General features: G+C 40.5%; 2 protein-coding genes and 1 long non-coding RNA gene across 3 annotated transcripts; 1 reads left to right on the plus strand and 2 right to left on the minus strand.

The window, feature by feature from the left end:
- Window positions 1-4,035: 4,035 nt before the first annotated feature.
- dcakd (dephospho-CoA kinase domain containing) lies at window positions 4,036-11,245 on the minus strand. Its single transcript, XM_035530813.1, has 5 exons — window positions 11,154-11,245; window positions 10,508-10,620; window positions 9,860-10,063; window positions 6,165-6,252; window positions 4,036-5,782 (listed from the first exon to the last, which is right to left on the minus strand). The coding sequence occupies exons 2-5, from the start codon at window positions 10,617-10,619 to the stop codon at window positions 5,497-5,499; spliced, it is 690 nt and encodes a 229-aa protein (XP_035386706.1). The 5' UTR covers window position 10,620; window positions 11,154-11,245; the 3' UTR covers window positions 4,036-5,496.
- Window positions 10,766-22,906, plus strand: LOC113583391. Its single transcript, XR_003411279.2, has 5 exons — window positions 10,766-10,853; window positions 11,182-11,298; window positions 21,166-21,321; window positions 21,579-21,659; window positions 22,824-22,906. It is a non-coding gene; the product is annotated as an uncharacterized LOC113583391 (long non-coding RNA).
- Window positions 12,837-24,694, minus strand: LOC113583390 (protein FAM171A2). The gene is made up of 8 exons (XM_027019708.2): window positions 24,476-24,694; window positions 22,822-23,049; window positions 21,590-21,682; window positions 18,381-18,533; window positions 18,030-18,209; window positions 17,513-17,626; window positions 16,956-17,082; window positions 12,837-16,817 (listed from the first exon to the last, which is right to left on the minus strand). Exons 1-8 carry the CDS (start codon window positions 24,570-24,572, stop codon window positions 15,260-15,262), a joined length of 2,550 nt encoding a protein of 849 aa, XP_026875509.1. The 5' UTR covers window positions 24,573-24,694; the 3' UTR covers window positions 12,837-15,259.
- Between the last annotated feature and the right edge of the window lie 2,415 nt (window positions 24,695-27,109).

The following is a 27,109-nucleotide window of genomic DNA, read 5'->3' on the forward strand; positions in this document are numbered from 1 at the left end:
GAGGCTAGCTCGCTGCTAGATATTTAGAGCCAGCTGGAGCCTGAATACTGTTAGCTAATTTAAAGGGAAACTGATGGCATTCTAGCTAGTTGGTCACTGAGGTATTGAGGAAAACGCTCCAGTATTACCTGTCTATGTGTTTCAGACAAAGGTTCTTCATCAGTGGCACATTTGTAACATGGGTACATAGGCTCCATTTAAACTGGAGGAGTGGCTCCAACAGATCCCAGGAATTACAACATCAATTTCAGTCCAAAGGAGCGCAATCCTAGGAATAGCAGATATACTGCACCACACACATTATGGATGTGTAAAATGTCCAATCACGATATCTATTTGGTTCTCCACTACTTGTTTATCTGACTGGATTTGGAGGTCCTACAGGATCTTAGCCTTGTTGTTCTCCACCATTCTCTACCATTCCTCCCATTTTGACTTGAGGGTTGTCCAGCTCATACGCCTTGCATGTGTTCCTAATGGATGTTTCCATTATCCAAGGAGTGTGCTTCATCTTGCATCCTACTACTAGGTGCTGGATTGTCTAAGAGGCTTCTTTGCACAGTTTGCATCTTGGGTCTACTGTGGGGTGATGCACTCCTGCTTCAACGAACCTAGTAGTAGCTTGATGTTGTGCTGTCCTTCAGTCCTGCCTTTTCCAGTCATTGGCAGGACTGTCATATGTCAGCCACTCCTGCTATCTGTCATTGGTAAATTCCACCAAGGGGCCTATCATGTCATGGCAACTCCCCTGTTTCTATGGTGACTGAGGTACTCCCTCACCAGCTCATCCTCAGGGGCCATGGCTTGGATGTATTTGTGGATGTTTCATGTCTCACCCTGCACAGTGGATTTTATACTTTGTAAGTCCCTTCCCACATCCTTAGGGCTGGCATACAGCTTTTTGATACTGGGCATTGGCTGGAGGGCCTCATGCACTGTGAGGAATTTTCTGATCTGATCAGCAGCTTCTGGTTCTTCTCTTGGTCAGCATATTATACACACACACTGCATTGAGTGCAGTTGTTAACACAGATATAAACATGGATTAGCCCAAAAGTGTCAAGATGAAAAAGCATGTTGATGAACTCTTGTGCAATAAGTGTATTTGAGCTTTCAGAAATGTAATGCACATGTAATGCAGGTCTGTAACTCTGGCTAGATTTTGTATTGTGAATGGTCTTGGACTGCCTGGTTCAGAAAGTACACACGCACAGCTAGTTTTATACTGAATAACCCTCTCACAGTGGTTGCTGTCACAAGGGGAGTTCACCACCTCAGATTAGTGAAATGCCACATCATTCTGTTATCAAAGTGGGCTTTATCTTTACACACATAGACACATGCATGTACACACACAAGCATACAAACTGCAAAAACGCAATCCATTTTTCACATGAGCAAAACATCTCGCCCACTGAAAGAAATGCCTTTGCTTCTGAGTCTTTGGTCATCTTCACTGTTCAAAAAATAGATTCCTTTCTTGTTCTCTCTCTCATTCACACACACACACACACACACACACACACACACACACACACACACACACACATACACACAGAGAGAGAAAGAGAAAACAGTATGACTTATCTGAGGTTCAGTTAAAAGATTCTGGATTTTGAGACTGTGAGTATGTGAGCACCCACATCCACATATATACACATTCCCATGCATGCACACACACACACACACACACACACACACACACACACACACACACACACACACACACACACACACACACACACACACACACACACACACAATCCCATGCACACACAGCAGCCAGTGGCACAGCATCAATGAAGAGGCTACACACATGTGCACACACACACATACACGCACACACACATACTTTGTCCTATAAACCTTTTGTTTCATTTGTATAAAATCTCACCATTTTTTAGTCCAACATACTTTTCTAATGCATGTTTATTCACAGAGATAAAAAAAGAGAGCAACTGAGAAAGAGAGACAGATGGTGAACCATGGAGTCAGGAACACTGGAACACCTACAGGGCTTCCTTTGTCTCCCCCTCTGGACTGAGGAATGCTGGAACCCCTGGAGGGATTCTCTGTCTCCTATTCTAGACTGAGAAATGCTGGAACACCTAAAGGGCTTCCTCTGTCTTCCCCACTGGACCGAGGAACACTGGGATGCCTGGAATGCTTTCTATCTCCCCCTCTAAAGTAAAAGCGGCAGATTGTCTTCCCCTTTTCAACACAGACGACCTCTGAGTCCCATTCTTACTTTGCCTCTTGCTCACAAATGGACCAGCGCCCGTGTGTGCCCGTGGACATATATGCACACACACAGGTGGTGGTCTGTTTTTCCTTTCTCTTTCTCTCTCTCTCATATATATATAAGGTTCTCCCAGTGGCACATTTGTAACATGGATACATGGGCTCCCAGATCCCAGGAATTACAACATCAGTTTCAGTCCAAAGGAGCACAATCCTAGGAACAGCAGATATACTGCACCACACACATTATGGATGTGTAAAATGTCCAATCACGATATCTATTTGGTTCTCCACTACTTGTTTATCTGACTGGATTTGGAGGTCCTACAGGATCTTAGCCTTGTTGTTCTCCACCATTCTCTACCATTCCTCCCATTTTGACTTGAGGGTTGTCCAGCTCATACGCCTTGCATGTGTTCCTGTATATGATCCCTGCCACTTTGTTATGTTTCTCAGTGTGTGCTTCATCTTGCATCCTACTACTAGGTGCTGGATTGTCTAAGAGGCTTCTTTGCACAGTTTGCATCTTGGGTCTACTGTGGGGTGATGCACTCCTGCTTCAACCAACCTAGTGCTTGATGTTGTGCTGTCCAAAAGTGTCAAGATGAAAAAGAGTGTTGATGAACTCTTGTTCACTAAGTGTATTTGAGCTTTCAGAAATGTAGTATGCAATGCAGGCCTGTAACTCTGGCTAGATACATGGAAATGCAACACAGTTGCTTTTGTACTGTGAATGTTTGGTCTGGGGCTGCCAGGTTCAGAGTACACACTCACAGCTAATTTTATACTGAATAGCCCTGTCACAGTGTTAGCTGTCACAAGGGGAGTTCACCACCTCAGATTAGTGAAATGCCACATCATTCTGTTTATCTTTACACACATAGACACATGCACGTACACAAACAAACATACAAACTGCAAAACGCAATCCGTTTTTCACATGAGCAAAACATCTCTCCCACTGAAAGAAATGCCTTTGCTTATGAGTCTTTGGTCATCTTCACTGTTTAAAAAATAGATTCCTCTCTTGTTCTTTCTGTCTCTCTATGTGTCACTCTGTCATTCACATTCACACACACACAAACACAAACACACACACACACACACAGAAAACAGTATGATTTATCTGAGGTTCAGTTCAAAGATTCTGGATTTTGAGACTGTATGTGAGCACCCATATCCACATATATACACACACACACACACAATCCCATGCACACGTGTATGCGCATACATGCACACACACAGCAGCCATCAGTTCCCATTTAAAGAATACTTTCCAGCAGAGTTGGCATGACGACAGTCGATGACTGGATTAGTGCCAGTGTGGTATGATGTGGCCATTGCCCCCAGTAACACAGCATCAGTGAAGAAGCTACACACACACTTTGTCCTATAAACCTTTTGTTTCATTTGTATAAAATCTCACCGTTTTTTAGTCCCACACACATTTCTAATGCATGTTTATTCACAGAGATAAAAAAAAAGGAGTGACTGAGAAAGGTAGATGGAGAACCATGGATTCAGGAATGCTGGAACACCTGGAGGGCTTCCTTTGTCTACCCCTCTGGACTGAGGAATGCTGGAAGCCCTGGAGGGATTCTCTGTCGGCAGATTGTCTCACTTCCCCTCTCCAACACAGATGACCTCTGAGTCCCATTCTTCCTTTGCCTCTTGCTGACAAACAGACCAGTGCCCATGTGTGCATACACGCCCGAATGCCCGCACACAAACAGACACACACACTCAGCCAGAGGTCTTGCTTGGGTAGCTACTAGCACTCGTCACTCTGCATTAGCGTAAGAGCTGTTTATTAGAGAACGAGAGATGGACAGAGAAAGAAGCTGCCAGCTGTTATACATCTCAACAGCCTATCAAGCATAAATATTAGCTATAATACATCCATCCATCCATACATATTCAAATTCAAATTCAAGATTTATACAGCACTTATATTTATATATATCACATATACACGCATTAAAGTTCATGATGATACAACTACACTGATTAATGCCACATACTGAATGAGTAAAAACAGCTCTCAGGGACAATGCAACATTTCTGAAATGCAAAATGGTCAAATACACAGCAGATCAAATGAACTCTGACAGCATTGAGCCATGCTCTGTTGGACCAGTGGTCAACTGAGTTTCACTGTCAAATCAGCATGGACATTGTTGCTGTATGAAGTGTCTTTAAACTCCATGATAATTCCTAATGGTAATTCTGCACTTGAGCAAACAAGGATAAAATTGGTGTCTTTCAGATTAGAAACCCCTTTATAATTCTCTTTTCTAACCAGGTTGGCCTCTTCTGACTGCAGATTTTTCTAAATCAGTGTGGAAAAACACAACCCGGTAGGAGCTGTAGGAGAACACAACACAGAGGAACTAATGAAGAACATAAACCAATGGGAACACACCAACCGCTAAGAAAACGTGGGAGTTAAAAGACAACCCTATTACACAAGAACTGCATTAAGTCATGGTGATCATCTCCTTTTCTGCCTCTACTCTTTATTAGAATAAATGTCTAACAGTGAGTCTATAGACCAAAATATTGGTTGGACCTTGAGCTTTGAAACAGCATGCAATGTTTTTTGGGGAGTTACTCAGATAACCATATACATTTGCCCATCTATCCTGGAAGCAAACATCCTCTTTAAATGGTGTAGCAAGTATTACATGGAACTCTCTCTCTCTCATTTAAGACGATCTTAACACTACAATGATTTTAGGAAATGGGGCCCTGATGAAGGAGTTAAGAGTAAAGCAGTACCTGGACATCTTTCTGAAATGTCATGGAAAAGCAGCTTTCCAGCTAGCCATCACAGCCAGCTAAAACCCCTAACTAATGAATGCTAAGTAGGCTGACAGATTTAATTCGTAACGCCAAAAAGTAATTCAGTTGATACAGTGACCGGCAGGTGTCGGCACACCTAACAAAACCTAAAATATAATCATGGTCGAGAATGGGAAAATTACTTTCATCACTTTCATGCAGAGGTCTACGTACATGTGTTCAACAACCTGTGCTCGAGGTTGTCTGGTTGTGAGATATAAAATGGAGTTTAAGTTTAATAGTCTACAAAACTTATGCATACATTAAAAAATTAAAGTCCTTGAAAATCCCATTTTAAATGTTTACCACATTCGTATTCATGTTCCTCTGATCATTATTTCGCATGGAAGCCCTTGACTCCATCGTGGAGGGCACATCTGAGCTCATTAAAAAATAGTTCCACCCGCGCAGCTAGAGCACCAGCCATCGAACCGCATATAGGAAGAGGCCTCCCAGGCCGGCAACAGCTGCCACGGCAAAGGCCCGGACGAACAGGAACTCCATGGAGTCCTCAAGCCTGGTGTGCAGCCGGAGGACCTGGCGGTGAGTGTCTTCGCGCGAGCCCGAGTTCTCAATCACGTGACTGGCCATGCCGCGCTTCTCATTCAGCGGCATCTGGGCAGCGATGCGTTGCTCAGCCTCCTGTTGGCTAAGGCTGTCTCTATGCATGAGACGGGCCAGCTGCGTGGCCGGATCGCTGATTAGAGGACAGGGGTTGAGGGAGAAGGAGAGAGAGGAAGGAGTCAGAGAAGGAAAGGAGAGACAGAGAGAGACAGACAGAGAGAGAGAGAGAGAGAAATTAGGTGGAGGAGAAGGAAAAATATGAAGAGTGAAAAGGAGAGGACATGGAGAGAAAAATTGAGAAAGAGGAGAGAGGGAGAGTCAGAGTGAGTGAAGGAAAGAGATGTTGAGTAGGCAGTCCAATAGGCAGTCCAATAAATGGATAGGGGGGAGAGAGGAAGAAAAATACCAAGAAATGAAAGAGGTGGAAAGACACCAACAGAAGACAAGGATAGTTAAAGAACAATACGTGGGAAAAGTGGGAAAAGCACTGCTGAAGTCACAAACAGAGCTCTTACCAGTAGACGACCACTGTGTGGGTTAGGAAACGGGTGAGCTGACGCGTCTCGAATAGCAACGGCACATCCAAAATCACGTACCGATAACCTTATGAAGACACACCCAAACACAAATATATGGACATCAGATAAGTGATTATACAGTGAGGTGCAGACCTACAATGTCTTTTTTCTTTTTTGCTTCAGTCTATTAAGTAGATAATTTCAGAAACATAATCTGTACTTGCTGAGTACCAAATGGACAAGCAATTTCTCTTGATGCAGGTGTCAAACAGAATTAGAACTAAAATATATAATATATAAAGAGCTATATTAAATAAACTAATATACAATCTGCAAGTGCTTGAATGAAAAAAGAATGAAAGTCATGTCCAGTTAAAATCAAGTGTCTGTGGCTAGACACTTGTAATGAATATATACATACAGAGTTCCAAGAACAGCTGTGCAAGCAAATGGCTTCTGAGGTTCAGTTTAAATCATGATATTCATTCCATGTGTTTCTAAAGTTCAGAGAGTGTAGATTTTCCTAATTTTCCTCACATCATGCATGCCATAGCATCAACTGGCAGTGCAAACAGATTCACCATAAATGCATCATCCATTATTATTAAATTCCCTTGTAGATGGATGCAGATAGATATTATATATATATATATATATATATATATATATATATATATATATATATATATATATATATATATACGTGTAATATATGTAAAAAAAAACAAAAACAAAAACAAAAAAAAAAACAGTTAATGTGCAGGCATGCACAATCCCTACAGGAGCAGGAACTGAGATTTTATAAAGCAGGATTATATCATGGCATGCACAGTAAATATGGTTGTTTTGTCCATAGTATACACCGTAAATACAATTTTGCTACGTACATTGCAATGTGTGCCACAAAGTGCATGTGTGTAGGCAAAGCTGAGGGATGTGGGAATTGTCCTTGTTTAAGAGGGTTACAGCTTGGAGATAGAAGCTGTAGAGACGATGGCTGGTCCATTTCTTTAGGACTCTGGCTCCTGGTCTCCGGTGAGATGTCAGGTGCTGGAAGAGTGCGTGACCAGAGTGTATGGGCTCAGATGCGATTACGCCCACCTTCCTCCTCATCGTAGATGAGTAAAGGTTTTCAAGGGCGTCGAGCTGGCTACCGATGATTTTCTCTGCACACTGCACAACTTGCTGCAGCTCACGCTTGGTGTATGAAAATGCAGAGCCAAGCCAGACAGATATGAAGAAAGGATGATGGATTCTATTACTGTAGGCAGCAGTGCCCGAGACAGCCCAAATGTCTTCGGCTGTGGCAGGAAATGGCACGTTCTTCATAACCCCAGTGCCATGACGTCACATTTAAGATCCTGCTGCCTGGTGAGGCCCAAAAACTAAGACTCTAATCTGCTGACTGAAGCTGGGAAGTTCTCCTGGCACCAGGGGGTCGGGCCTCCTTCTGAAATCAATGGTCATCTCCACAACTTTTTGAGTGTTCAACTCCGGGTTGTTAGGTCCACACTGACACCAGGCATGTGGACTCATTGTTTTTACTTAACCTTTACTTAATGGGTTTAAGAGTCACAGTTAGAAGTACATTCATCAATTTCCAACTTTAGCTGAACAGTTAGTGAACAATCCTCTAACGACCATCGCAAGCACATCTTTTGGGTGGAAATCAAAGGAGGTATAGGAACTCTCATTATTACACAACTAGGCAAATGACAGGTAACATCCAAACACTTCTTTGCAAAATAGTGAAGGAAAAGAAAGGCAGCTGTATGAACTTTTATGCTACACCTTATTTTAAAATTATAGAAAAAATATCAACAAATGTTTCAAAATGCTGGAAAAAAAAATCAGACTTGGCAATGTGTCATGGTAAGTAGGCCCAGACCACAGCCATCTATGAAAATGAGCCCAAGAGTGCCACAATGCCTTACGGTTCAGATCTCGTACCAAGCCATGTGGCTAAATGCATGATACTTAATTGCAACTAACTCCTGAGTACAGGAGGCATTGCCACTCCACCAAAAAAAACACCAAAATAAAAGTCTTACCATGCAGGTAAAAAAGAAAAGCATTAAAATGGTTTGGCTTTGCAACATGTGTACCGAACACAATATGCATATGCTGGAGCTTATCAGTCAGAATCTAACCAATCAACGCTAATTGCAGAATTAATTAAGTAATTAAGTAATCCTGTACAGACAATTAATGTTCATATGAAATGATAATACAGGAGAACTATCCTCAGTCAGTGAATGTACAAAACAGAATTACAACTGTGACCATATGCACACATATACACTTAACAATGTAGAGACATGCTAATGAGGCATCCAGAGTAAAGTCAGATATTTTGTGGTGATTAAGTCGAAGATTCTTTGTGTTGCTGGGTTGGTTTTTTTTTATATAATGGACCTGTCAGATAAGAAGGGAAGTTTCCAAAGGTTGCCTAAACCAGCCTTAGGCTACTTAAGTCAATCTGATTGTGACAGCTATACAGAGATGTATTTAGACAAAGATAAAAGCAAGTGGTCACTGATATGCCACTGATATGCTATACCTATGCTATAGCTTTATGAGAAAAACGTGGTCTTCTGGCTCAGTTTGCCCCATGTAAGGGGTAAGATGATCCAGATTCGAAGTTGAGCCATCAGAGAAAACAATTACTAACTACTGTATTACCTGATTTTAAAGTATAATTCCAAATATTGTTATTTGTAATTAAATCCACCATTGTACTAATAGTATTGGTGTTCATGAAATAAACATAAATTACTAATTTGTCTAGTTCTGAAAGATGATAATGGTTTGCCAAGTCTTTAGGATTAAGGAATAGACAAGGCAGTTTTAAATTGAATGAAACTTTTTTTGAGGAACATCCAGATTATTGGTTCTTCACTTTCAAGGTAGATATATATATATATATATATATATATATATATATATATATATATATATATATATATATATATATATATATATATATATATATATAAAATCTGAGCACTAGGGACTGAGTCCTAAACTTGGAGAATGGCTCCAGCAGATCCCAGGAAGAACATCCGAGAACTGCAGTGTTGGGAACAGATACTCTCTCTCTCTCTCTCTATATATATATATATATATATATATATATATATATATATATATATATATATATAAACATTTTTAAAGATCTCTACAACCCACACACCTGCTCTTCCACATCGACTCTCTCTTAATTAAAGATGTTCCAACTTCCCAGCTGACTCGCATAACTGTGCTATTTAAAACGAGTGCTTGTGCACTCTGCAGACACAATGAGTTCGCTGTACAGAGTGGCAGCTAAGCCCCCGGCAAGCCTACCACTGATGCTGAGCAATTACAGGGCTCAAAGAGGAGCTGCTCCCTCCAGATGGTAATAAGCCAGGGCCATGGGACAATGGCTCTGTCGAAAAGGCCTGAGCCTAGTGTGTCCTATATCTCCCACCCCTTCTTTCAGCAGTATTAAACATTTGTTTGGCTTGTCAGGTGGCAGGTGTTTTTTGGCAGGCAGCAGGGTTTGTCTGAACATGGTTCAGTAGGTCTCTGTGTGTGTAGGGAGGGTGTTTTCCAAACACAGCATTATCTGTTATGAACATTTAACTCTGTGTGGATGAGACAGTCACTGGAGGATGAAGTGTGTGTGTGTGTGTGTGTGTGTGTCTTCGCACCTTGGAGGAAGTAGAGCAATATCTGTTTAAGCATGACCCTGTGGATCTCAGGGTGTGTGATGGAGTTGAGCAGTCTGCGTTTCTCTGGGCTGGAGAAGATGATTTGGCCCAGCCTCTGCCTGTCAATCTCACCATTCTCCAGGAGCACTTCCCGCCCAAAGTGCTGCACAATCAGCCTGTACACTGGTGTGTTTGGCTCCACCACTGTGTTACACACATGTGCACATATATATTAGCAGGCACATGCATTCACACATGCACACGCGCGCACACACACACACACACATACATGTGTATAGCAAACTTTATTTGTATAGCCACTTTTCATATGCAAAAGAATTAAATAATAAATCTAATTACATCTTGAGATCTATCACCTCAGGAAGTCTTTTGCTAAATAAAAGAAAAAGGGTTACATAAAACAATTTATTTAAATAGAAAATACCTAAATAATTAAATATTAAAATGAATTATACACCACTGCAAATTTACAAATGCAGTCATATATTTAATTTAGACTTTTGTTAGCCAATTCTTGTATTGTTCATACTATAACCTTCTGATTATACTTTTTATTTCAACATTTTTAGCACACCTAAAAAGCCAAGTCAATTCAACTCATGGACAAGTTAAACGTTAGTCCTTTACCTTTCCTGGCTACAACATCTGCGTCGATGACAGGACAACCAAGCTCTCTCAGCTGAGAGGATACCGTGGTCTTTCCCGAGGCTATCCCTCCGGTTAATCCGACTAGAAACATGCTGAAATGGCGATACACAAGCATGTAATTTACAACTGGAAGACTACACAATATCCATTACATGCCCGACTGTCACACATGAAACACAGCTGCCTAGCGACACCTAGCGGCCGTTACAAAACAATGCGGCAACTAACTAGGCGTAATGTCCTCTGGGGAGCTTGGGGCCATGTCCACACACGTTTTTAGTATTTCCTCTGCTGTGTTTGCTTCATTTATTCACTAACAGTGCAGGTAACAATTGCTTATTTTGGTCAGTAAATCGAAACGTATTATGTTCCTAATGACAGAATACGAAAACGTTCATGTTTATATTTTGTCATGCGATGTCGAGATAATGTATGACACTTGCCATTCACTTTACTTATTGCTCGTTTATTCGTATTCTGGCTTAAGGCAGTATTAAATTCTTTATGGTTTGATATACCCACATGAAGGCCTGACACAGTTTGTGGTTGGTGGTGCTGTGTTGACAAGCAGGCACACAAGGATTTTAATTTATTGATAAGATTAATTTTGAAATAGCCAACTTACTAAACGACGTTATTGTTGACCTTTTCAGCCTGCTCAAGGATAAAAACGTGCGTCCTTCTCCTTCACGTGGTAGACACTTTGCACGAATAATCACGAATATAGACAACTATACACCAATCAACACGAAACCACACTCGTGAAAGAGGTGAGAAACCAACACATAGTGCTACATAGGTGCATACTCCACCACACAGTAAGCCATAAGTGCACTTAATAAAATTATAATAAAGTTTGACCGATGAACGGCAGTACAGTGGCCCGTTTGAGCCAAGTCACTAGATTATCGATGTTGCATTGCTGCCACCTACCGGGCTGGAATGTAATAATATTCTATTGTAAGAAAAATCAATAAAACCTAAATTATGTTTTTGGCATACTTACTGATGGTATGTGCCTGTACGAGGGCACAAGGACACCGAACGGATGTAAAGGCATCACCACTATTATTTACCGCCCGTAGCCGATTTTAAACAACATCTGTCTATTAATTAGAAGGTTCCGTTTTCCATCGACCTCTTGAGCAAAACAGCCTGTTTCAAAAAATGGCAATTAACATGTCTTTAACCTTTCAAAGTCTTTAACCTTTAACCCTTAAAACGTAATTAACATATAGAATATTTCCTTCCACTTTGTTTGACTGCATACATATTAAGAATATTGTTGCTTCATATTATTTGCAAAGGACGCGACTCTTCTGTGCAATCTCTTAATTTTCCTCAAAGTATGCATTTTTATTATGCTATCCAGTTATCTTAGAATAGGCAATACAACCATACAGGACTGTAAAATCAATATGTAAACAAGTTTATTTTCATTTGGCAGAATGTACACAATCAAATTTAATTTTTGTGCAAACAGTTCAATAGGGTTTAATAATGAAACTGTCAACACAGACTGTTTTGACTGTGGACTTCTTTGTTACTAAGACAGTTTGCAAGAATAAAAATTAAAAACACCAACTGCCTTAAATGGTCTGACTTTACTCCACCAAAACTAGATTGATCTAATTAAAGACTGAACGAGTCCATAGATCTGGAATGTGCATTTGTTGAAATACTACACCAGTTGAATTGACTCCAGAATAAACAGATAAATATTTACACATTAGAGAACATAATGGTTTGTTAGAGCACTTGCAACCACGTCACATTATTAATATACACTTATAAAGGCTTAATATTTCCCATGACAATTATTTATGGATAGTTAGTACTGATGAGATGGAGAGAAAGAGAGAGAGAGAGAGAGAGAGAGAGAGAGAGAGAGAGAGAGAGTGATGGCTTTGATTTAAATAGAGCACCTTTGCTCATGCAGTAGTTCACAGAGTCCATACTCAGGGAGAGGAAGAGAGTATGTAAACATTCCAGTTTAACAGCCTACCCTACACTGGAGAAACCCAGGACCACCTCAACTTAAGGTCCTGAATTGCTGGAGACTGTAGGAAATCTTGAACCTGTTAACTGAGCCTGGCTATTCGATCCCATCTCTTGTCTACCAAATCAGTTAAGACATGCTGAGAGAATGGCTTCAGTAAACAGTGAGCTCTTTTTATCTTCTTTATGTCTGGAATACAAGCAGTTGTTTTCCTATTTATTTCTTTAAAAAAAAAATAAAAATATATATATATATATATATATATATATATATATATATATATATATATATATATAAACAAATTGACAGTCTGACACTTAACAGGTGTTGCTGCAAACTCACAGCCTTATATGGTAACACTACAGGCACTGCTATGGACGCCCGAGTAGCGACTGGTCCAGCTAGGGCTCTATATGTCCAACATTGGCACTTCCATGTTACTGTGAAAAGCTGCAGGCAATGATCACAGCTTGACTGCTGTTCACGTTTCTAAGTGGCACTGATAGGTGTCCAATGACCCCTGTGCTTTGACATAAAAAGAGGCCACATTCTTTTAAAAGCTAACAAAAAAAATATGTGTTCATTCTCCGCAGTGACAAGTGTTCTGCAACAAACGAGGATGGTTATTAAATGACTGGCATAATGCAATAAACTGTAATTAAACAAGTGATAAGGTAGTGATTTCACTGACAAGGTGAACAAATGTGTGATGTCATATCATAAAGATATTAAAACACAATAGACACAAATGAAAGATTCTGAGCACCATTCTGATCATATTTAGTGTGAGAGCTAAAGAGAAAGCGAGAGAGAGATAAAAAGAGAGAAAGACAGAGAGTCAAAGACATCCTCATAAAATGGGACATCCTCATAAAATGGAGTCTTGGTAGCAACCACCTACCAGTAAACTAGAGAGTAGCTAACAGCACCAAGCATTGCCCGCCTGCCAATCAAGGAGTGAGCAGACTGTGCTTCCTGCCACTGGCACAGAGCGAGTTTATTTTCCAGCATATAGCTTCTTTTTTTTTTTGGCAAGTCCACCCAATGTTTGCATCATCATCAGATGCTTTTGTCATCTTGGTTGGTCTCCTCAAAATTAACATGACATTCTTTAGAATGTCAAGTGTGTCACTTTCCAGGAAGATGATGTCATGCTTTTACATATTTATGGTAAAGTGGGCCATATTTTATCTTTAGTCATAAAAAACATTTTTCTAGTCTACAAGTCTCATGCACATATGCTATCATACATATACACAGAATCCTGGCAAATTATTATAATAATAGAAAACTTTACATCAAGACTTGTGGTAATGGAAGATCTGGGGATGTATATTGTATTAACAAAGAATCACATCAGTGTAAATGACTTCACATTCATTTCCACTGCTGAATGTAGATAATGCAAAGACATCCGTCAGGCTCTAAGAAAATGTCACTGATAGAGAGTCAGAATATTATTTTCCTACCCAAATCCTATTTTCAACACCATGAAGGAAAGCACAAAACTGGTTTCAGATCAGTAAACATATCTTGTCAGAATTGTCACAATTTTGTAAGAAAGTGCAAAGAAGCACTTGGGTTAGTTAAATGGGATTTCTACATTTATATCTGTAGTGGCATACAATATGCTTGTACACTCAATGATTGTATGATCGTACACTCATTAAGCAAACTATTAAATAATGTATGTCCTGTGCAGTGCATAAGCCAAACCATTATCTGAAGTGCCTAGTATTCTGTAAAATATTTGGAATGTGAGAAATGGAATGTTTGGATTTACATTCCTATGCCATATTCACTGTTCATGTTGCAACTCATCTTTTTTGTGTTTAGGAATTTCCACCAAAATTTCCAGCACAGTTAATACTGAAAAAAAAAAGAGAAAAGGGGGGGGAAAGTCACTACTGAGATGCATATAAACGTGTATATAAAAAGTGGTTATCCATGACAAGAAAAGGGATGACAAATCTTTGGGGGACAGGAATACAGGAATACAGCAGTAGACCATCAGATAATTAATTTATGAAAACCGAAACATCCAGTTCCTTTATAGAAACTCTTCACTTATCTCCGTTTATATCAATGTTTGATGTTCTTTTCCAAAAGAGATCAACATAATAACATACCATATTGAACAGTATGTCAAAGCCAGTTTGGTCAGGATCATGGAGAAACTGATGTCCAAAGAAAACCTGCAGACTCCTCAAATGAGGAGTTGTTTGATTTGTTTGAATATGTTCCATGCTTGATTATGAGTAGATGATTCTTGAAACATCCCCCTGCTCTCTACAAATATATTTTGTGCTTATTTTCTTAATATGATGCATTTTTAAAACTTTTTTCCTGGTACCTTTCATTACTGTAGTGGATTGTAGTGGATGGTTGGTGTCATTCAGCTGTGAAATCCATACTTTAAGACTTTGAGAATAAGCCTCACTGCACCTGACTACTCCCAGATTTGTATTCAAATTGAGTGATCAGTCTTGTCTTCCTCCAAGTCTTGTCTTCAAATTAGAGCTATAGATGCTTTTGGCATGTGATTTAAAATGCTGTTTTATAAACTCAATACAAAACAATCCTGACACTTCATTCAGATTGGGGAAACAAAATGAGTTGTACCTGTTTGCTGATAGGAGTAAACGTCTGGTAACAATGATCAATTTGAACACATATCTCATATGTCTTCGGTAGATAATTGCAAAGGTTAGTTCTATGTCGGGCCTGATTTTCTACTTCTTGGCATGGAACACCATGAGAGGGCGCTCCTCAATACGTTGCCATGGGCTTTTCTTGTTCTCGTCTTTGTCATCAGGGTCATTTTCATCCTCTGGACTTGTGACAGAATCGCGCTGGGTCTCACTGTTACTGCTGCGTGAGCTGTTCCCACGACTGCGACCCCTCCGTGGTATAGTTGAACCACGCGGCTCCTCGGGACCGTCGTCTAAGAGGGGGGTCAGTGGGTTTTCTAGTGGTGACCCCGCTCCCATGCGGCCAACACCACCACTGAGATCCAGGGGGTCATGATAAGCCAGCTTGGAGTACTGCTTTCCACTGCTGGAGCCATTTGCACTGTGCCCCTTACGCCCGCCACCATATCGATCCTCCTTGCTCTTCCTCCCAGAGGACTGCTTGCGCTCCTGTGGTGTATCTTGGAGGCTCGTGTCCAGGCTGCAATCCTTACTGGTGCCAGCGGGGGCACTAAGCGTGCTCTGCGCACTGTGGTTGCTGCTGTTTGCACCACTATGACCAAGCTCAGAGCCCACATCGATGTAGGAGTGGCGCACATGAGCATTGGCACGTCCGTCGAGCGATATGAACCAGGCACGTGGGTGCTGCTTCACGCCCAGCTCACGCAGCTTCTTTTCTGTGAGGGCTTGGAGCTCTCCATTCATCTGTGCCATGGTGGAGTCATTGAACAGCACAGGAATGTGGACCGGTGCTGATGGACCTCCAGATGCCCACACGTTGTCGTCAGAGCCAGCTGGGGAACCGACACCCGGCTGGGGTTGCATTTGGCCCCCACCCTGGCTCTGGCCCTGGTTTGGGATCCCACTGCTGACACCATTCCCTCCTTGGCCTTCCCTGTCTCGCTCTGCCTGGCTCTGACCATCCTTTCCACCTTCCGAGCCTTTGAACTCAGATGACAAGCGCATGTAGTGTGCCGGGATGACCAGGGTAGGCACCATGCTGCGGTACATGTTCTCTGTCATCTGGTCCAGAGAACTGCAGAAGATGATCTGGCCAGGCTGGGTGTTCAATGATGTTGGACGGGCAAGGTGCTCCTGTCCCTGGGAGACCTGTGAATACTCTGGGGGCTTGTCCGGGATGGACGGTGAAGGTGGGTCAGCCGTGTACCCGCGGTTGTCATTGACAACGTGCCTGCGGCGGTAGTCATGATCCTTGTCATCAGGGCTGTAGTTGCGTCCGTAGTCGTCTTGGAGCAAGGTGTTGTCAAGGTTGTTTGTCTCTGTGGAGCGGTGCACCTTCATGGGGAAGCTCTCTCCACCGCGTGGGGCTCCTTTTGGCTGTTTACTCTTGGATGCATGTCGGAGCTTGTGTGCTGGCACGTGCTTGGAAAACTCATCCCGCGCACTCTTGTATTCTCGGGACGGGGAGACATCAGGCTTGGCAGCATCCAGGTCACTGCTGGAGGCCGCAGCTTCAGCATGGCCACCGCAGATGAGGTTGAGACGAGAGGTGGAGGTGCCTTGGTCTCTTTTGGAGCTGCACAGTGTAGAAGAGGCCTGAGCCTGCTTGTGGTGCCGGCGAGGTTTCAGACACCTCCGTCTGATAGAGAGGAAGAGAGAACAGATATATGTTTGGGTCATTGTAAATGCTTTGCCTCTTGTGGTACATTGTCGAATAATCCTGTATACAAAGAACAGGGACGTTACAAACATACAAAAGCAGGTAAAGCACACAGACCTGCAGTAGTAGAGGAGTACGCAGAGTAGTACCAGTACAAGCAGAGCAAGTGATCCCAGAATAGAGAGCAGGAATAGGGTGTGGTAGGCTGTAATGTCCCTCAGGCTTGGATGAGACAATCCTGTGCCTAAGGTACCATACCAGCCACGATCAGAGACCTTCCTCATAGGCAATTTGTCATAGTGTAATGTTACTATACTGAGACATAAGACAACTTAAGACAACTTAAGAAATCTAGGAACTCACTACCTACACACAGAGCAGTGATTAATGATTAATGATGTATTTACACCTAAATTAAAACATGTGCTTATCTAATGACCTGTCAAGCATGAACATAAAATACATAATACATGAACACATTTACTAATACATAACAGATGCGATATTAATAATATTGTTATCAATATATGTTAGAATATGAATAATTTTCAATACTAAATTGATAATACCAGATTTCAATGTAATTTCTTTTTGTTCAAATATTTTAAAACACTATGTACCTATCGGTTTAAAAAACAACCACAAAATTGTTGTGTGTGTGTCTGTGTGTTAACCTGATGTAGAGGGGAATGCTGCTATCCAGTAGCCAAGTCGTGAGGCCATAAAGTCACATGTAAGATGAGACCCATCCCTCTTAATGTAGCCAGTGCCATTCCTTACCCACAACCCTGTCAAGAGAAAAATCAAAGATGCTTAACTGTGCTAGCCAAGACAAAAGGCTTGTGCTCTTGGTTAACTTTTGATGAAAACATTAAGGTTTGTGTATAAACACCTGTTCTAATCTAAACATAGAGTGTTTCTATGTCATTGTTTGATTTCATGTACAAAAGCAATTTAGTAAAATATTTGACAATGAGGGTGCACATATTCTACCCTTTAGTAGTTTCTGAGTTTTTGAAAAGAGGTGTGCATGTGTGTATGTGTGTGTGTGTGCGTGTGTGTGCATATGAATGGGGGGAGGGTTTGTGTGCATCTGTTATTGTATATCCATATATATACACCAAGAGCAAACTATACACAAAACTGTGATGTGTTTGAGCTGTGTGCACGTGTGTGTGTGTGTGTGTGTACCTATCTTAGTATCATACACCCACACAGGCACACTGGTGGGGGAGCGGACACGGGTGTCAGAGGGCAGAGGGACAGAGACATGGATGGGCTCCGTCACCTGGACCACATGACCTTCGCGGTCAAACAGTTGAGCGCTGACTGCAGCTACCGCTGTCAAATCAGTCCAGCCACTCTCTCCTCCTAAACCAAGGCACGCACATTCAGAAACATGAATTATCAGTACTTACAGGAGAAACATTACCAGTGTTATTATTTCCATGTTTTTTTTATCTGTCACTGTCTATTAAATTAAATTTAAAAACTGTGAAAAATGCCAAGCCAAACTATCTATCTTTTGCCCTCTCTCTCGACCTGTGCTGTTGGTCTCCAGGGCCAGGAGGTATGGGAAGGCACTGATCTCACTTAAATCTCTGGCAGTGGTCAAAACTGCAGTCAGCTCAGAGAATGAGGAGTTTAACTGCAAGCTCCGTCTTGGAATGTGCAGCCATGGTTGGCTCCGCCCTCCTGTAGGTTAAATCAGGGAGCAAAGAAAGGTTACTATAAATTGTACACTCTGAACAGTAACAAACATAATGCAGTGTACTGTGCTTTAGAACAATTCTGCACTGTACTGACCAAGTAGATCTACAGCATCAATGACTGAAATCTTTGAAATCTTTAGAAAAGGTAGGCAATGCATCAATTTGATCTATCAGACCAATTTGATCCAGACCCCATTCAGGTTGTGCAGGTAATCCGGCTCCTCCAGAATGGCAAAGCCATCACAAGATGGATTGTTGTGTCTCCCAGCACAGTCTCAAGAGCATGGATATAATACCAGGACACAGGCATAGTCTCAAGAGCATGGAGGAGATACCAGGACATAGGCACAGTCTCAAGAGCATGGAGGAGATACCAGGACACAGGCATAGTCTCAAGAGCATGGAGGAGATACCAGGACACAGGCATAGTCTCAAGAGCATGGAGGAGATACCAGGACACAGGCACAGTCTCAAGAGCATGGAGGAGATACCAGGACACAGGCCATTATATGAGGAGTACTGAAGGACATCAAAACAGCAGAAGGACAGGTATCTACTCCTTTGTGTGAAGAGGAACAGGAGGAGCACTGCCACAGCCCTACAAAATGACCTACAGTGGGCTACTGGTGTGCATGTTTCTGTCCAAACTGTCAGAAACAGACTCCATGAGGGTGGCATGAGGGCCCGGTGTACTATAGTGGCACTATGCAGTTTGATTGGCACCAGAGAACCAGAATTGGCATCATGCTCTCTGATGAGAGCAGTTTTACACAGAACTGTGTGACAGATATAGAGACACCATGGTGAAATTATGCTGCCTGCAACATCATCAAGCATGCCGGTTTGATGGTGGGTCAGTGATGGTCTGGGGAGTGATCCCCTTGGAGTGATTCCCTTGGAGGGTCGCATAAAACTCTGCATGATATCCAACAGTACCCTGACTGGTGTATGGTACCAGGATGAAATCCTCAGAGCCATTGTCAGACCTTAAGATGGTACAGTGGGCCCTGGTTTCCTCCTGATGCAAGACAATGCCTGGCCTCATGTGGCCAGAGTGTGTAGGCAGTTCCTGGATGATGAAGATACCGATGCCACTGACTGGCCCTCATGTTCCCCAGTCCTGAATCCAATTGATGACCTCTGGGATGTTATGTATCAGTGCATCTGATGCCAACTAGTAGCACCACAGACTGTCCAGGAGCTCAATGACTCCCTGACTTCATCTGGTGTGTCATCAGGAGCATGCCCAGATGTTGGCAGGAGTGCATACAGACATGTGGGGGCCATACACACTACTGAGACACATTATGAGTTGCTGTGATGAAATCCATGTAAACTCGATCAGCCTCTGATTTCAGTTTTTTGCTGTGATTTCCTGTGTGATTTTGAATCCAGCCCTCAGTGGGTTGATAATTTTGGTTTCCATTAACCAGTTACGTCATTTTGTTCTCTGCGAAGTACACAATTCATATCAGTAAAGATTTTCAAATTGAATCTTTTTTCACTGAGATTCAATGTGTGATTTTATGTGTTCCCTTAATTTTTGAGAAGTGTAAATTAGCTAGCTAGCTAGCTAGTCCCATGTTTTGCTATTGGTGGTATATTAATTCCACAATTGTTTCTTCTGGGTTCCATCCAGTTCAGGACAATTACAACTAATCTTCACTTTGATACATTGATCTTGACAAAAATTAAGAGCAATAAGTAAATCAGTATGGTGTTGTGCCATAACTACATCCAGTAAATTACCTTGAAATGTGATTTATGTGATGTTAAATTACCTTAAAGAAGTAATAAGTAGTTTTTCCAAATGGTTCTTGTTCACATTACAAAACAGCCATGGTACTGACACACAGTGGCCTGAATGTTTCAGAGATTCAGTAGCATTATTTTAAACATGGCCATGTGGGAGACCCACTCTATGGAGCAAAAACTGGTTCATTTGAGGACTACAAAGCAATTTGTTTCTCCATCGCATATGAGCTGCACTTTATATAAAAAGTTAAAATAATAACACTTTCATGAATATTGTTTATGTTTCAAAAATATTGTTTATTGCTCCTTTTTGGTGGTAAAAATGACATATTGCTCCTTTAAAGTAGGTAAAATGGGGAGAGGGTTCATCCATTGGCGGTGGCAAAAACAAGTTTTATTATAATTCATTTGAAGTAAAATTGCATTTTAGACACGTGATTTGGTGTTTCTGTGCTGCATAAATCACACTGTGATTTTGCTGATCTATTTAGATTTTTGATATTAAATGAGATCCAGTGGTCACTCACTACTTGAGATGTCTTTTTCTACATATTTTTGTACTTTTTATGTAAGTAATAATTTATCTACTACTATGACTACTTTTACTTGAGTAATACTATGTGAGAAATTATTATTTTAAAGTAATATTTTTACTTGAGAAGTTTCTGGTTATTCTATCCACCTCTGATTTAGAGCTAGCTGTCCCTTAGATAGAAGATTTCAGTCATCCTTTCATAAAAAAGGTATTAACTTTATGTGAATCAGCTATAAACACAAAGATATCAAAACCTAGGATAAGAATGTCTCTTCACTGCAGCTAAACATCTATAGGTTGAAACCTATTATGTGCTATGTTTCAGGTCTGTGCTAGAAGTGTTTGGCCAAAAATTGTTGATGACAGCTCTACCACTGATGTTGCTATGGAAACACCGGCAGGAAATACTGATGCACAGCTTAAGGCTACAGTGCTGTTTGCATGGGTGCATGTGTGGGGAGAGGTCTGCTGAACATGGCAGGTAAGCTACAGTTGAGAAATAACTGCTTCTTTAACTTTTTGGGTCAATATATAATGCCTTACACCAGAAAATACCAATATCTAAGGCCAGATAAGTCCTTATCAAAAGTCTTTCTTAATTCCTCACCAAAATTTCAACCTGCACTTAAATATAGCAACAATAACAACTTTATTATTAATAATAATACTAATAACAATAATAATAATAATAATAATAATCTTCATCATCGGCATTGCAATCATTGTCATTATTATCAGCAATTTCTCACCTGGAGAGCCGTGGAACACCTGGATGACATCATCATACAGGATGAGTGTTCCTGGTCTTTGGGCCAACAGGTACAGACTGACAGAGGCATATACTGTCACACAAAGAGAGTCTTGATGTAAGTCAGGTCATGTGTAGCAAACATTCTGCCACTCTCGGTGAGCAGAGGTGTGACGGGGGGTGCATCTGTGAGAATTGTGGTAGACACAGTCAGGAGATTTGACGGGGATGTGCCTGTGAGAACTGTGGTAGAGACGGTTAGGAGGTTTCAAGGCAGGGCCATTTATGCTTCATAATTAATGCTTTACAGATCACGTAAACAGAGCAAGTACTTACGTCCAATTTGCACAACTGAATTTTGTGAAAATGCATTTTAAATAAAATATGGTTCTTTAGAAAAGTAAACCCAATTTAAATGTGCTCAATATGTCTAATCTGCTCTTCTTTTTATTTCAACACAAATGTCCAAAATCTGGCCCTTATTTCTATCAATTAAACATTTCACAAGACCTAGGCCTACCACCTAAAATAATACAGTCAGCAGTAATCCAGATTTAATCCACATTTAATCCAAAATTAATCCAGACAAACAGGGCAGATTACAGCATCTCTACGACAGTTTATGACCACCATCAGAAAAGAAGAAACAGATTTCAGAGTGATAATGTCTCACCAGTCTCCCTTAAATTAGACTTCGCTTCTTTTGTAAAACAACTCATATTTATTCCAGATTTTGTAACCATTTTGGTAAATGCAATTATTAATACTCAGAAAATGAGTATTTGCTTTCATTTATGTCTTACCACTTACTAAGACACTTCCACTGATGTTTAATTTTTGCCTAAGTATTTAGGGCTAGTATTTATTTATGGTATTTAAAGTTTCCTGAATCTGATGGATAAAGAACATGGACTTCCACTAAGAAGCAAATCAAACCTTCATGCTACATTACAGAATACATTCTTATAATGTAATCTGTCCACTACATATTATACTAATTATAATATAGGTTTTATACATATTAAACTTATCAACTGTTACACACACAGAATGCTTGTCTATCTGACCAGGACCCAGTTTTAATACTAAAGATACTGATCATACATTTAACCATTATATAGTATATGGGCATTTCTCTTCCATCTAAACAACACAATTCGTCAATACAGATGAGCAATTTAACTACAGATAACTACAGATTAACTAGTATTAACTATGTCATTGTTTACTCACAGGGCACTCTGCTGGCATGCCACGGTACAGAGCTGGTGACATAATCTTTCTGAGATGCTGTGATGATTACCCATGAGCCCATGCGGTACAGGAAGTTCATGACCACTGCATCTTCATTCTTGGCCTGACCGGACACCAGCACGCTCCGGTTGCCATGGACAACAACAGCAGCATTGGGCAGGGGTGACAGGTCACCTCCATCAAACACCTGAACCCTCACTTGCACCTCTGAAAGAGAAAATATGATCTTTACAAAAGTGTTTATTGGATGTTTTCACTGATTCCCTTAAACTTCCCGTTCAAGATCTGTGTCTTTTCCTCAACATCCCATCAGAGGTCTGTTGAATGTTTTCAGTTATCCATGTCAGTAAATTGCCTAGTAGTAGGAAGTCAGTCTCCCATCACTTAGTTGAACTGATTCAGCACCTTAGATGAACGTTAAAATGGCATCAAAACTATACAAGTTGCTACGCAGATTAATTCACGGTTTTTAGCAATTTTCTGCTATCCCGACTATTTTTTTTTTTACCAAAACAAATTGCAAAGTGAATTATTCTTCCTGAGGCCTGTAAGACCACTGGCCAAATTCTCAGCTCTTTAAATTGCAGTTCTGTAATGTCCAAAATGCAGTAAACCTTCCTTTTGCAAGGAGTGTTGTTTTTTATGTAAAATAATTTTCACATGCAAGAGATTATTTCTCAATGAATCACTGAATTACTTTACCACCAAATATAGGAATATGCACCTTCCTCTGAAACTCTTCACACATATGGCTTATTATGAATCATACTCTGACATTGACTGCATTTGCATCCAATGACAGTCAGGGTGTTGGGGGTGGCAGATGGGACATGTTGCAGCCTTAAGGTGAAAAACCAGTTTGTTGATCATGTCGAGTATAGGGTTACTATTTGTTGTAGCAGATAGCTATATAGCAGCATTTCAAGTCACCAGTGTTGAACAAACTCTTAGTGTTTATATTTGTTCAGTAGGACATTACAGGTGTTAATACAACATGTCTGGTACTCACATGAACACTCTGGGAGATAATTCAACAAAGGGGATTTTTTTTTTTTTTTAACTCTGCATATGACACATACAGCAAACAAAGGCACTGCGACCAACAGCAATGTGCTCTTAGCCAATATCAATCCCATGAGTTAGTATTGCTTGGATTGATGTAAGGCAAGGGTGTATTTCGCATGCATCACCCATAATGTGCCATCAGCTCGACGGTGATGTTTGCGTAATTGACAGGCGCGCGAGGCCACAAGGCATAATTAGAATTCGTGTCAGTGCTGCATTTGATCGCTTCGCCTTGCCAATGCACTGCAACCCATGGTGACTAAAGACAGGTCGATGCAAATCATTTCCAGAGTAGTTCTCGACAATATTTTGTTCTTTTACCCATATGTTTACTCCGAAACACTGTCAGCAGTACAGTAGATTCTGGCAATTGTAGTCGACTTCAGCCAAATTGTACCATTCGAAATATGATTTATAAAGCAAATGACGAGTGTCATGGACTGTTTATCGAAAAAAACAATTTCGATATTGCTTTGCTACAGCGTTTGATATGCTATTCCATCGAAATAAATCGTCCAACCACTCCCACACCTTAGCGAGGGGGCTGCATCTTTTCTCCTCAACTCACCGAGCGCTCCATTCTCCACGATGGATTTTGCGACTATCCGTTCAGCGCTGGAGATAAAGAGACACAAAAGGAAATTGGAAATATACAGAGGTGGCATCCTCAAAGCTACATCGTCTTCCCCACTTCGTCAGCCATATTCATCGATGTTTTTTAGAGGCGGTTGCTAAGGGCGTCTTGCCTATCAGATGCATCCTCCTCAGGATGCAGTTCTGCCTGCTGCCTCATATCACCCCTTCATTGTTCAGAGTAACGGAAAGCCCCTCTCTTGCGACATCTAGCGGTGGGAAAACATATTTAACCGTAAATATTTGGGTGGTGTTTGGGAGATGCAGTAGCCTGCTCTTTAGCGCATTTGTCACAGGTCCTTTGCTTTAGACTAAGCAACGGCAAACAACGCTGGAGGGCGCTATTCACCTCAGCGGAAGTCACGCTGAGCGTCAGCGGACCACGCAACAACCTTAGCAATACAATGCATCCTGCGCACATTTTAACCACAAAGCCCAACCAACATGAACTCCTAACCACTGCCATCTTAACCACTAGCCTGTCCTACCTCCTGTGCGTTCCACAGGAACAAATTAACAAATGGGCCTTATGTGAATGAGGGAACTGGACTTCAGGCACACACACACACACACACACACACACACACACACACACACACACACGCGCGCGCACGCGCGCGCACGCACACACACAAAAAAAACAAAAAACAAAAACAAAAAACAACTGGCTAGCTGGTAATGTCTCACCATGTAAGCCAATTGCATTGAAGAAAGATGTTTTGTGTCACAGATGATGTTTAAAAGGTCAATGCTAAGATGAGAAATTCAGAACCAGTACACTAACATCCTGTGGGATGTATCTTAAGTTTTTCTGTCAGCCTTCTGTTCTCCTATATGACATCTAATAGGAAGTCAGTCTGTGTTCTGTTCCATTCAATAGGAAGTGGGTCTTGTATACTTTGACATCCAATAGGAAGTCAATCTTGTGTTCTATCAACGTATATCTACACACAACTTCCCACTGGACGTCAGTCTTTTGTGCAGTGGCTGCCCAGGACCTGCCCATAACAAAGCATTCTCTGCCACCTCACTTGAAACAGGTAACACTGAGGATGCTATAGACATAAACTGTCTTTAAACTTAAGCATTATGCCAATTAATTTTTGAGTGATTTAGCAATCACAAAATAATTAATTCTAAGACAAACACACACATATACACATACAATATGTGTGTATGTCTCTCTCTCTCTCTCTCTCTCTCTCTCGCTCTCTTTCTGAAATGCATAACTAGGACAGTCTCTGCCCTAAAGCAAAGTATTGATTAAGTCTTTATTCCTTTTAATTAAAGGTTGTTTGTGATTAACCTGTCATAATGCGTTTAGACACAGAAAAACAAGCATTACTGTTTGTTTATGTTTTCTCAATTGGGTTTAGCAAAGTTATGGAAATATGGTCATGTAGTCACCAATATATTAGTTGCACAATGCGTTATGGGTCACTTATCTAGAATGATACATAAGGAGACTATCCCTATGCATCATACTAGAAGCATTTTTTGTACTACTGAACAAATTAACAAACATTAAATACAAGTATCCAGACTGCTATCATAAAATCATCATGTCAATATGTTCCAAAATAAATGTCTGAACATAAATATATGTACATTTAGTTTTATCATTTGCATTAAGAAACCTGTAGCTGAGTTACTATGTAGCCTGTGTGGCATCGTCCAATGACACATTACCTAAAATACAGGCATACTACGTGTATATGTTCTGTGTCAGGTTTATGTAATTTGTCATTGCAAATTAAGTGAATGAAAATCTATGCTTTTCATTACCTTGGTGGTAAAAGCCTTGTATTAAAGGAGAACTCCACTGTTTTTGCAAAATTGTATTGATCATTCAATGGTTTAGATGTAAACAAAGTAGTGAAATGTGCCTTTTCAGATAAATTTACCTAATTCAATTGTTCACATTTATAGTGCTGAATGAAAAATCAGTTTAAATTTTACATATATAATTAATAAATATGATTGTTATATGTAAATTATAGATGTTAATATAAATGCTAACCATAACTTAAATAAAATGTAAATTGTAAAGCTGTTTCTTGCTACCATTTGCTTCTGGTAGTTTCACATGTGAAATGTTTCAGTATTACCACCCACTTCTATGCTCAGATATAATTATAGGCGTGTATGTAGATTTGAATGTTTTCTAAATATGCAGATTTCAAATATTACATTTACATTTAACATTCACATTTATATTTAATATTCACATTTAACAAATACATTTAGCATTTATAGTTAGATGAAATCTTAATATAGTTAACATTTAACATTTACATATATTACTTTTAAAACATTTTGTTTGTAAAACTCTTCAGTGGATTTTAATAGTTTTTTAAAATAGTTTTTTTCTGTCTAAATGTATGGAAATTGAGCTAATAGTTGAAAAAATATCTGCAAAAATGAGTAACAAGCTTTTTAGATTTGGCACCACATAACTACTGTGAACAATTCTGACACACCAAGTTTCTCTAGAATGGTGAATTTCACACTAACACACTCTTAATGACTTTGTTTATGTATAATCTTAATCATTTGAATGAATGAATAA

This window comes from Electrophorus electricus, chromosome 10 (assembly GCF_013358815.1).
Source record: "Electrophorus electricus isolate fEleEle1 chromosome 10, fEleEle1.pri, whole genome shotgun sequence".
In the NCBI taxonomy this organism is placed as follows: Eukaryota; Metazoa; Chordata; class Actinopteri; order Gymnotiformes; family Gymnotidae; genus Electrophorus; species Electrophorus electricus.

Excerpts from the sequence above, each read along its gene's own strand:
- dcakd (XM_035530813.1), bottom strand. The coding sequence starts at position 10,619 with ATGTTTCTAGTCGGATTAACCGGAGGGATAGCCTCGGGAAAGACCACG. Across the intron at positions 10,064-10,507 it reads AGATGTTGTAGCCAGGAAAG|TGGTGGAGCCAAACACACCA; the intron begins GTAAAGGACTAA and ends TGTGTAACACAG. Across the intron at positions 6,253-9,859 it reads ATTGCTCTACTTCCTCCAAG|GTTATCGGTACGTGATTTTG; the intron begins GTGCGAAGACAC and ends TGTCTTCATAAG.
- LOC113583390 (XM_027019708.2), bottom strand. The coding sequence starts at position 24,572 with ATGCCACCTCTGTATATTTCCAATTTCCTTTTGTGTCTCTTTATCTCC. Across the intron at positions 21,683-22,821 it reads GCATGCCAGCAGAGTGCCCT|TATATGCCTCTGTCAGTCTG; the intron begins GTGAGTAAACAA and ends TTTGTGTGACAG. Across the intron at positions 18,210-18,380 it reads CCTGGAGACCAACAGCACAG|GAGGAGAGAGTGGCTGGACT; the intron begins GTCGAGAGAGAG and ends GCCTTGGTTTAG.